Source organism: Typopeltis vanoorti, chromosome 3 (genome assembly GCF_054136105.1).
Source record: "Typopeltis vanoorti isolate ZY-2024b chromosome 3, IOZ_Tvanoo_1.0, whole genome shotgun sequence".
Lineage (NCBI taxonomy): Eukaryota > Metazoa > Arthropoda > Arachnida > Uropygi > Thelyphonidae > Typopeltis > Typopeltis vanoorti.
Window position 1 is genome coordinate 67,851,478 of NC_143551.1, and position 12,661 is coordinate 67,864,138.

General features: G+C 35.6%; 1 protein-coding gene across 1 annotated transcript in view; it reads left to right on the forward strand.

Annotated features, from left to right (window-relative positions):
- Dp1 (satellite-binding protein 1 Dp1) overlaps window positions 1–12,661 on the forward strand; it is a 286,820-nt gene that overhangs the window by 110,465 nt on the left and 163,694 nt on the right. The window contains exon 10 of the mRNA XM_090390658.1: window positions 6,680–6,819. Coding sequence (XP_090246784.1) covers window positions 6,680–6,819 — 140 coding nt within the window. The remainder of the gene's footprint in view (window positions 1–6,679; window positions 6,820–12,661) is intronic.

The following is a 12,661-nucleotide window of genomic DNA, read 5'->3' on the forward strand; positions in this document are numbered from 1 at the left end:
ATGTTCATTTGCCATCTTTACTAAAAATTGTGCCTAAAGAGCAAACATTTTACTAGTTTTATAAGTTCTCCACTCAGGATGCTGATGATGTTTTCAATGTTACCACCTGAAACAAGGAAAAAAAAATGTATCCTTACTAAAATAAATGCAATCTGCTTACTAATTAGTCCTTCCAAATATAACTTAATGTTCTCTTGATGCTGGTGTTCTCTATTATTGAAGTCCTATTCCAGAAGCAATTCTGCCTTTTGCTACTTTACATCATAAGAGTGTTAAACAGGAATTATTCTAATTCATGTTTAATGAAATTTATTATCCTTTTCTTGGCTGAAGTAGGTTTCATATATCCTTATTCTCAAAATTGCTGATTATATTGTAAGTAATTCTTATTGGGATAATCTTTATTCTTTACTCTACTCTAATCATTGTGGTTTAAATACTTTGTGTGCTTGAGCCGTACCACACCACATGCAGAGAAATGATGGATACTAGTTCAGTAGAATAGCACCCATGAATGTACCTGATGAAATAATATAAGGCAGAAGCTCCAATCTGTCCATGACACAGTAGTTGGAGTATGAGAGATTCTTTTAAGAGAGAAGGAATCCATTAGTAAAACTTCTTCATGACAGCAAGAATTTTTACGATGGTTTTTTTCGGTACACCATACAAAATAAGAAGAGTATTCTAAGACTGGGCAGTAAAAAGAAATATCCAGAAAATGGCCCAAGTTTACTGAGGGTCAATTAGTGAGATGTATTTGTGCCAGGAAAGGTCAGAAGTAAAGGAGAGCATCAGAAGAGAGACCTGATATTGTCTGGCAAGCTGGGTATTAGCAAAGATAAAAAGAGATGAAATATATATATATTTTATATATATATATTTATTATATATATATATATATTTTTTATGAAGAATTGAATGACTAGAACCGAGATTTAAGTAAAAAGGTTTTAATATAAAACACAACTAGTTTCGGCCTGTAACAGCCTTGATCAGGTGACATTATAAAAGAAAGAAAAAACACTAAACACTGAAGGTTAAAAGACTATGAACAACATAGCGAGTCTCTATACATAATTAGCATGAAAACATTGTAGTTGTATTTACAGCTGTTCTTTCGTTTGTTGCATCGTTGGGAGAGTGTGTGCTTGCATCACGTGAATGCCAGTACATGATTGCAGCTGAATCTGGGAGGTTGTAGCTCAAGTTATTATTTAGATGAACAGGATTGAAGATGATTTCTCTAGATTCCACGATTTTTCTCTCTAGTTCATCATTGCAACAGAAGATGTTAGTAGATTTTTCCCAGCAGACTTTGTGACTTTGGTTTTCATCATTAGGATTAGCCGAGAAAAGGATATGACTTGATAATGCACTGGCTTGCTGTCTCTTGTAAGTAATGTCCCTCATGTGTTCTTCCATACGCAATTCGACAGATTTGTCTGTCTGCCCAAAATAAGGAATATCACAATCGCACAATATTTTATATACACCAGGGTATTTGAGTTGATGATGACAAGGTTTTGGGTGGCTTATTAAGAAACAGATCTTTGGAAGTGGAGTGAACAAGGTTCTGATATTGTATTTTCTTAGAACTTTTGCTAATTTATGTGAAACTATACTTATGTAAGGAATAGATATATTGCCTTTGAATCTATTTGTTTCTTCTGAGTGATGTCTAGGAGGATTAAGAAGGAATTTTAATCCTTGTTGAGAAATTTCAGCAGAAGTATAAACTATTACATAGACTTAGGCATCAACAGTACAAGATAAAATAATAAATCATGTACAAAAACCAGGTTGAAAACAGTCTTAAATGTGAATAAGTTTCTAAAAAAAGATTTTTTCACTTTGCACTCCTAGGGTGAAGCATGCCAAAAATTATTTGTATGATTTCTTGGTGATGAACTTATTTGCAAATACCTTCATTTCCCATATTTGTAATGATGTAATACTGAATTAAGGTTGCCCAAACATTTGCTCATTCAAAACAAACGAGAAAAAGCAAATTATCTACCATAAACTATCCTCGAAGTTAGAGCCAATGTATAGTAACTAAGAACAAAATTAAATGTTACATTAAAAACAAAAAATGTATCAATCGGATATGATGGAAAATTTAATGCTAGTTTAAACATCTTAATCTTTCCTTGAAAATATACATTTAAACTAACTAAGAATTTTTGTAAAATAGTTTTCTTTACATAAATTTCAACGAACTAGTTACTTAGTATCAACATACGCTTTAAAAGAAGTTTATTGTAGATGTGATAACTCACTAGTAGAGGAGCCTTTTGTTCAGTGTTACATAGTGATCAGCATTCATCAGAGTATGGTGACAACTACTCTGTGGGAGTAACAAATTTAAAAGGATTTGACATTCCTTTATCATTGCATGACAGAAGAATCAACATTGCAAGGGAATTAGCCAAAGGGTGACTAAAAGAAACTACATCCAACAGCATACCCAGAATTCAGAAAATTGATTGCCCGGGAGTTAAACAAATGAATAACACTTAATAACACGAGCTACAAAAATAAGATATTGTGTTAGGAGAGTGGTGGCCCATAGTGAAAATAGATTATGAATAGAACTTAGTTGAACAGGCCAAAGGAAATCTAAGAGAATTTTATCATCATGTATCAAATAAAAGGAAGAATGACCATGGAAGAATAACATTGAATGTAGATGGTAGATAACTGTTAAGCAAGAAATACCAGAATTGTTAAGGGTTCACTTTAGAAGGTATATTCCAGGCAGATCCATTAGCTCTCTGGATAGAGGGGAAAGAACAGAGAAAGATGAATAGAAGGCTGTTACAAGAGCGTGACTCAAATATGGCAGCTGGACTGGATATGATATTGACACAGGTGCTGAAGGAAAGTACAAGACCATAAGCAATATCCTTTCCAGGTTGTTCACCTTGAGAATCAGCACATGCATGATTCCTAATGAGTGAAGGAGAGCAAGATAATTCCAATGTACAAACATGATGGTGAGACTAAAGAAGCAAATTATAAACCAAGTAGTATACCTGGTTATCAAGGTATTAGTAAAGCTGGCTAGGAATCGCATTCAAAAGTGTGGATAGACAAGACTTGGATCCTCTGCAGAGGACAGTATGGTTTTTTAAAGGTAGGTCCAGCTTTAGTAATCTGCAAGTGTTCTATAACAGAACGAGAGAGGAATTAAAACCTATTCAACTAAGTCCTTTAAAAGGAAGAGATATACAGTAGACTCGACTATCCGGCCTAATGTGGCAGAAGGGCAGGCCGGATAACACAAAAGCCAGATAGGCCGGAGTTCTAGGCCTACCTTTTCACACAAATATGAAAGGTAGGCCTAAGATGAAAGAGTCAAAACTTACAGTTTTAGTTTTTGAAAAAGTCCTTGATAGATAACTGCTTTACCCTTTTTAGCCCTCTTCTGTGACGCAATGTCCCTCCACTTACGCAAGCAGATGATATCAGCTGGTGTCGCTTCCTCCTGCTCACTAATGTACTGCAGCGCTGCATCAATCGTCTTGAACCCTTCCGAATGTGGGATGAGATTTTTCCTGTCATCTAAGGATGCCTCCTCTTCTTCTTCCCCCTGTGTCACCATTTCCACAATATTGTTGTCAGTTATTTCATCAACTTTGTCGTTTGACATCCATTCTGTAATGTCTTCTGCATTGACATCGTCACAGCTCGGTACATTTTTGGGCAATGAAAGAAGTTTATCGTTTTCATCTTCCACTTCGGTTTCACACACACGGGTTCAAGGTTGAAATGTCCACCTTCATGGTCCAAAAGAATTTTCCAAGACTTTACAAGTGATATGTTTCGAATCTCTTCCCATGCTTCGGCCAACCACCTTATGACATCTAGCAAGTCTATCTTTTTCAGGGTGGTTATGCAGTCTTCATTATTATCAATCGCTGATATGATATCAGCGAACTGAGAAGATGCCGACGATACTTTTTCTTTAGCATTTCAAGGACGCCCTGGTCCATCAGCTGACAAAAAGCAGTCACATTGGGTAGTAAAAATAAAGCTTTGATGTTTCCATCTGTGAGTTCGTCTTTGGCAGGATGCAAAGGTGCGTTGTCAAGAAGTAGCACAGCTTTTCTCGGCAAATTGTTGTCTTTCAAATGTTTTTCTACAGTCGGTACAAATTCATTTTGGAACCAGGTTTTAAAGATTTCTGAATTCATCCATGCTTTCTTTTGATGTGTGTAATGTAGAGGTAGTGATTCCTGATTTTTCAGTTTTTTAAAAGCTCGAGGTTTCTTTGATTTTCCTATTAACGTAAACCTAAGCTTGTGGTTGCCGGTTGCGTTACTGCAAGCCAAGATGGTGACTCGTTCCTTGCTTTCCTTGTATCCTGGTGCAGTGGCTTCTTTTTTTTTGATGCAAGCATTTTTGTAGGGGAGCATCTTATAATTTAAACTGGTCTCATCGCAGTTGTACAACTGCTTTCCAGAAATTCCCTCCTTTTCAATAAGCTTAAAAAAGATAGTCTTTGAATAAAGGTACAGCCTCTTTATCAGCGGATAAAGCCTCCCCACTTATGGTAATCTGGCAAATACTGAATCGTTTTTTCCACCGATCTAACCATCCATCACTGGAATTAAATTCTGAATCTTCTCCTTCTACATGTATTTGTTGCTTAAATTGCAATGCTTTTTCCTGCAATATCGGCCCAGTAACAGGCAAGCCTTTTCCTCTTAAGTGTTCATGCCACAAAAATAAAGCTTCCTCAACTTCTTTATGCTTACCTTTCAGTATCATTTTTCTTACTTTCATTCCACTTCCACTAGGCTTGAGCAACACACTACTTTTCAATTTCTGCTCGATTTTTCTTCCAGTCTCCAACTGTACTTTTCCTGACTCCTACCTCCGAAGCAATAGTTTTTGCCGTTACCCCAGAGTCTAGTCGCTTTATAGCGCATAGTTTCTCCTTCATAGTCACTACAACCTTTTTTCGTGTAAAAAACAACAAAGCATACCAAACAACAATTTACTAACGTAACCAGGAACAGTGGCAAATGTATTCTGCACTTGTGGACATCCGATACACAACTGATGAATCGGGGAAATCTGCACTTTGCATGTCTCGACTTGTGTTTTGCACACAGCACGTAGGAGGATTGTAGCAGACGCCCGTTTACAACGCCTTGGCAAAGTAAATTACAGTACATATTCCTCATTTTATCACGGAGAATTACTGTATTATTATAATTCTCCATGATAAAATCCGGGCTCCGGATAGTACAGAGGCCTATAGTCGAGAGTCTACTGTACTACAATATGTCTGGATTTAACAAACTGTTTAATGTCTGGATTTAACAAACTGTTTAACAGGAATTACTGAAATAAGAGAGCCAAAAGGCTTCACTTTAGCAATGTACAAATTATTCAAATTAAGTGGATATTGAATCCAACATTATTTTAAAGCCAAATAGAGAAACTACAGGAGTTTTGTGCCGAATATAGAAATAGAAACTATAAAAGTTTCAGCGGATCCAAGCATAAGCAAACCTTTCATGACATGGGGCAACTCGTAAAGGTGGAGCAAGATCCGATCACTATCCTTAGTATTTCCCATCTCCTAGCAGACATGTATGATGTTATACATTATGGGAGGGGGGGGGGTCACTACTCCACCTTTACTACGAGTTTTTATCATATTAAAAATGAAGATATTAGAATGGAACATAACATTGATAACATCCAGGAATGTGTTAGCAAAGCTAATCTCATGGTATGGTCACTTAAACAGAATGGGAGTTGCAAGGTTAGCAAAACAAGTGTTTTTTGCCAGGATGGCAGGAAAAAGATCCAGAGGAAGACCAAGATATAGGTGGATTGATACAGTAAGATGTGACTCAGATTACCAAAAGATAATTGGAGTTTGACAGATAACAGATTAATTTGGAGGAAAATTATCGATGAGAAATTAGTAATGAAGTAAGGTTTCATGTGGTACTATCATAATATCCTGTACTCTCCCCCCAACCCTCAAGTGGTTCCTTGCATCATACATTGGACTTTAACTGTGGCAAATTCATCATGGCAACCTGTTTACTATAGCAAACAGTTCATGTGCTCCTTGTATAATTGTTATTGAAATGAGCAAAATGAAACTGGCAAAATAATTTTTGTTTTAAAAGTAAATGTTTCATATCTTTGGTACTATTTGAGATATAGCCAGGTAAGAAGTGAAAATAAGACATTATTACACAATTTTGTTTGGATGTTGTAGAACCAGAATTTTTCCTGTATATTTATTTCATTTTATTTTTTATGTATATCCCACACACAAAAAATTGTAAACATATAAATTGGTACATGGTTGTCTTAAGGTTAGATAATCTGAAACTCCAATTTTAGCTACCACATATGGAACTCGCACCTCTTTAGTCTTCCAATAAGCATAGCAATGGTGTTTGGCACTGGGCAGTAAAAATCATCTCCCATCTAAAAACATGAATGGATTAGTTGAGAGAATTAAGATTTACTACTGCATCAAAATTCTACCAATTTTAATCATAAGTATCATTGCATCAGCATTGAGGTTTGCTTTAAAATCACTGATTTTTATAAATTGAAGGTAACATTGATTTTATAGATATTTCTGATATGTCTGTTGATTTTATTACTAATTTAAAAAAAATTTATTTGTTTAATTTAGTAAATAGGCTCAAAGAAGAAACCGGTGTATTAGTAAATATCCCATCTGATAGCGAGGGAAGTAGTGTAATTAAAATTGAAGGCAGTCCCGAAGGTGTGGCAAGAGCCAAACGAGAATTTCTCGATATGGTTTTTAAAATGGTAATTAAATTATTATTGTGTGTGTGTGTGTGTGTGTGTGTGTGTGTGTGTGTGTGAGGGTGATTTTGGCTTGCAATCCTGTTTATTCCTCATTTGTTAATGATTGTTTAAATGATATATCTAATGTTCATTCCTTGCTACTTGATTGTTGGAATAGTCTTGATATTTATATCTAAAATTAACCTTTCTTAAATGTGATGTGGGGGGGGGAGGGAACAACCTACATATGTCATTTTGTTTATTATTATTATTACACCACACCTCCAAGGAGTCCAAAGACTCATCGAGGGAAGGCATCTACTGAACAAATCCCAGTCTCACTACTCCACCAACCTTTATCATCTAACACCAACGCCATCTACTGCCGACTACCACCACTAGTACTTTCACAGACAATCACAAACATCCATGCCCACGTCGGGATTCAAATCTGCAGCCTTTTGGCTGGAGAGTGGATACGCTAACCACTCGGTCAACTAGGCCGGCAATGTACATGTCTTTGTGGGACTGGACGGATTGTACTTTAATTTGGTATTTGGAATTGTTGCAAAAATTTGTCAAGCCATTTCAATGATTGTTGTTGTCAGCATTTTTGAGTGCACAAATGGATAAAATGTGTCAATTATATATTTTGCTACTGTTTTCTGACTGGATGGAATTTAATAAAATTTGGGATTTAATATGATGTCTGTATAATTGAGTTATCTTATTTTTATTGGAAAATTTTGGCAAAATGTTGAACATTTAATAAAGTTTGGTATTTTGGATCTCTTAATTTGTCACATTTTAGATAAATGTATTATAATTTTAGGTGCATTTTATTTGTTACAAAAAGTGCCACTAGTTATTCATTCTTTGAATGTAATTTTGTTGTAGATCATGATTGGGCCTCCATAGCTGAGTTGGTATCAGCAGTGCATTTGGTGGGAAAGACCACCAAATTCCATATGGTATGCAGACACCTTTATAAGGGTTTTTCATATGAAGGTGGCAGGCAGGATTTTTTCGTCTAGAAATTTGAGACTTTCCATGCTGCAAAACAAACATGCCAGAACATGCAATTAACAGGTGTAATGTGCTGGCCTCATAGCCTTAGTTACTTAGGCTATAATTGTGATAGTTAAACTAATTAATGCAGATTGTGATAGTTAAACTAATCTAGATTAAAGACTGCTGTATAAGTTCTTTCCCCTTCTTATTGACTAAACCATTTGAAATGCTGACAAAGATAACTGACACTGGCTAATAAGTCGTGATAATATAGATAGTTACACCGACTAGTTTCGCCACATATGCTAGTGGCTTCTTCTGGGTTAGGAAGAAAAAAAATAAATAAAATAAAAAAAAATACAATAAGGGATAAGCTGCATGAACCATTGCATAACTAAAACCAAACGTGTAGGAACCGTTACACAAAAGTAAAAAAACAGAAACACATGTAGCGTGGAAGCTGTCTTGGGTCAGTCATTGTTCAGTAAGAATAATAGTTGGCAGAAAAATTAAATTCTGAGCTTTGGAAAGATCTAATAAATGACTTCCAAATATCACAAAATCATCCTGTTTCCCCTAGTTTCTGTTGAATGGATAACCATTGTAGACTCTGATGTTGTGGTCACTGAAGTTGTCTTCTATCTAAGGCATGGAGCTTGTCCTATTCAATATTGTGGTGAGTGTGAAAGCAGTGGAAAGCTAGGCCTGAGCTGTCTACTCTGTTGTTATTAATGTCTCTTGACATTTTCAATATGCTCTTTTTGTCTAATTTTCAAACTTCTAGATATTGTCCTATGTAAGCAAGGCCACAAGACCATGGAATATTGCAAACTCTAGGATATGTGTCGAATGAGTTGTGGTCCTTAGGTGAATGTAACAGAGCTTGTATAGTCACAATGGGCTTGAAAGTCATGAGATTTCAGTAGATAGAAGATTTTGAGAGAAAGTCTAGCAATATAAGGGATTTAAGCAGAGGCTCTGTAGCAAATGTCAGGAATTTGTTATGGAGTAGAGAATATTATTTTTTGTACCATTTTCTTAGAATATCCATTGTTCACCAGTAGTTGGAGAAGAGAGTGTAATTCTTCTTTTAGTGTTTCTTCATCTCCTGTTGTCCCCCCCCCCCTTTTTTTTTTTTCAGCATATGTATAATACGTAATTTTTATGATATATGGTGCAGTGAAGAGAAATATAGGTAGCGGTCTGTATGAGTGGCCTGACAGTATACGCTAAGAGAGAGAGAGAGAGGGGCCTTCTGCTTTTTTCGAAATTAAAACATCTAGGAAATGCAATTTTCCTTCATTTTCAAGTTCTAAAGTGAATTTAATTTTATGATGGAAGGAATTAATAGATGAAAGAAAATTATGTGACTCAGCAACACTGTGTTTCAGATTATAAATGTCATCTATGTATTATCACCAAAGTTATGGTTTGGGATTTTGTAGAGAGTAGGAAATCGTTTTCAAAGTTTTCCATGAATAAGTCGGCACAGGAGGAGTTAGAGCACTTTCCATTGCAAGGCCAGATAGTTTGTAGATTTTCCCATTTCATCAGAAATAATTCGAATGGAGACAATGTGTAAATAGTTGAGAGATGTCAGGAGGGAACAGATCATCTACAAGTGCCATAACTTCATCTACAGGCACATTTGACAGAAATTTCTCCTAGTTTTTTTTACAAAGTGTTGCAAGTTTTTGATAAAGGGCTCCATATATCTAATGTGGTCCTTTAGAAGATTAGCCTGATGTTTTGATAACAAATAAGTAAGCAAGCTAATACCATTTACAAGAGGCCAAAGAGGATTATTAGTCTTGTCTACCTTGGGCATTCTATAAAATCATGGAGTTAAGGGGGACATAGATTTCAACTTTTTTTAAGATTCGTAAGCCATGTGGTCATGTTGCATAAAAGGTTGTTGGTTTCTTCATGGTTTGTCCAAATAGTCATAATTTAAGTGGAACTATCTGGACATATAATCAGTTGTATTCATGATAACAGTTGAATTGCCTTTATCAGTCTTAAGTATTATAGTATTGGCAAGATCTATGCAAGTATACTTCAGAAACGGTTGAGAAAAATTGTGGAAGAAAAGCTTGGTGAAGAACAAGCTGGATTCAGGCCAAATAGAGGCTGTCAGGATCAGATCTTCACTTTACGACAAATAGTCGAGAAAGCATGGGAATATAACAAAGATCTGTATTTAAGTTTTGTCGATTTGGAAAAGGCATATGACAAGGTGCCAAGAGAGAAGCTATTCAATACGCTGCAGTTATATGGTGTCAATGGGGCATTATATCAAGCAATACTTAGTCTTTATTTGAGTTGTAAGTCAGCAGTTAGAATTGAAGGAAGTACAGGAAGATGGTTTAATGTTAAATCTGGTGTGAGACAAGGATGTTCATTATCCCCTCTGTTATTCATTATCTATATGGATCACATTATGAAGGAAAGTGGTATTAAACCTGATATCAAAATTGGAGATGTTAATGTCAGCTCTTTGCTTTATGCAGATGATGTTATACTTCTAAATAAATCCGCTACAAGTCTGCAAAATTCTCTGACTAAATTGAATAGCTGTTGTAATAGATATGGTATGAAGGTCAGCAATAAAAAGACAAAGACAATGAAAATAGGCAGAATCATTGATAATGTCAACTGTGTTGTGAATGGAGAACCTGTGGAACAAGTGAAACATTTCGGCTACTTAGGCACGATTTTTACAGAAGATGGTAAATTCAATATAGAAATAGACAATAGAATCAGCAAAGCTGGTATGGTGGGAAGTCAATTGAATAAATTCATATGGAGTAAGAGAGAAATTAGTCGGAAAACTAAATTAGCTGTATACAAGACAGTGTTCAAACCAGTTTTAACTTATGGATCTGAGAGCTGGGTCAGAAGTAAAACACTTGACCAAAGATTAGAGACCACAGATATGAGAGTCCTGAGAAAGATTCGAGGCGTGAACAGATGGCATCAATGGCAATATCATATTAAAAATGAGGATATTAGGAAAGAATTTGACATTGTCAGTATCCAGGAATGCGTTAGCAGAGCTATTCTCAGGTAGTATGGTCATTTAAATAGAATGGGAGAGGAAAGATTAGCAAAACAAGTGTTCTCTGCCAGGTTGGCAGGAAAACAACCCAGAGGAAGACCAAGATATAGGTGGATTGATAATGTACAAAGTGCCTTAGACGATAGAAATATAAGATCTGATAATAAGTTTTAAAAGAGGTAAACCGTGAGTAGACATATCGGTACACAATAAATAACGGAAAAAACTCACGTAGAAAGAGTATTTATTAGTATAATTTTCGCCTGTGTGTCACAGGCATCTTCAGTACATTAAGCTCAAAATTAAACACTAACTGACAAATAACTAAAAAGGTCAATAACTTTCCTAAAAAAAAAAAAAAAAAAAAAAAAAAAAAATTAATACAATAAAAAGTTAGGAAAGATTAGCTGATTTGTAAAGTACTATCTCCCATAAAGGGGATAGACGTAAGCCGTCGGATCTGTTTAAGTTAGGAGAATGAAGTAGAGTTTCACGTTTCTTTTTAAAGGCGTTCCATGAGAAACTGACTTTTGTGAAGAACTGTTGTCTTTCTCCAATGAACTCTGTGTCTAGTGAAGATGGCATGTTCAGAAAGTCCAGACTTTCTTGTTGAAGTTCATCAGAAGAGCCATTCCATACAGCAAAAATGTCATCGACATATTTCTCCTGCTATCTCCAATTTCTTTATGGAACATTTTGAACAACGTATCTTTGACAATATTTCTCCCAGACCTACGCATTGGTTCAGATATGTCGATGACATTTTTGCTGTATGGAATGGCTCTTCTGATGAACTTCAACAATTTCTCACTAAGTTAAACGCATTTCATCCTAGGATCAAGTTTACCCTAGAAATAGAATCAAATAAGCAGTTAGCCTTTTTAGATCTTCTAATTCTTCGCCAACCAGATGGTAACCTACATTTCTCAGTTTATAGAAAGAAGACTCATACAGGCCATTATATCCATGCGGAATCTCATCACCATCCCAGTCAAAAGGCAGGAACTATTAAAACACTGGTTCATCGGGCCCACTCCTTTTGTTCTACAGACGATCTTTTACAGAAAGAACTACAATACATAACTTCTTCTTTTCTATCTAATGGTTATAAGAATTGCTTCATTGAAAGAACTTTGAGTAGTTTTAATATGTCTTCCTCTTCAAACACAGAGGAAATAACGCGCATTACTATCCCTTATGTACAAGGCATCAGTGAACGTATAGCAAAAGTTTTAAAACCACTGAATATTTTTGTTGCCTTTCGACCGTTTAGAAAAATCTCCACCTTTCTCACTTCTCCTAAGGACAAGCTTCCACATCTTAATCATCCAGTTGTCTACCAGATTCCGTGCTCTTGTGGATTATCTTATTTCGGACAAACAGGAAGATCTGCCTCTATTCGGCTAGAAGAACACCAATCTTATATTGAATACTTTAAACCTGAAAAGTCTGGACTTTCTGAATATGCCATCTTCACTAGACACAGAGTTCATTGGAGAAAGAAAAAAGTTCTTCACAAAAGTCAGTTTCTCATGGAACGCCTTTATAAAGAAACGTGTGAAACTCTACTTCATTCTCCTAACTTAAACAGATCCGACGGTTTACGTCTATCCCCTTTATGGGAGATAGTACTTTACAAATCAGCTAATCTTTCCTAACTTTTTATTGTATTAATTTTTTAGGAAAGTTATTGACCTTTTTAGTTATCTTACTCCAGCTACTTAGGTGGCGCTTTTGGGAATTGTCAGTTAGTGTTTAATTTTGAGCTTAATGTACCGAAGATACCTGTGACAC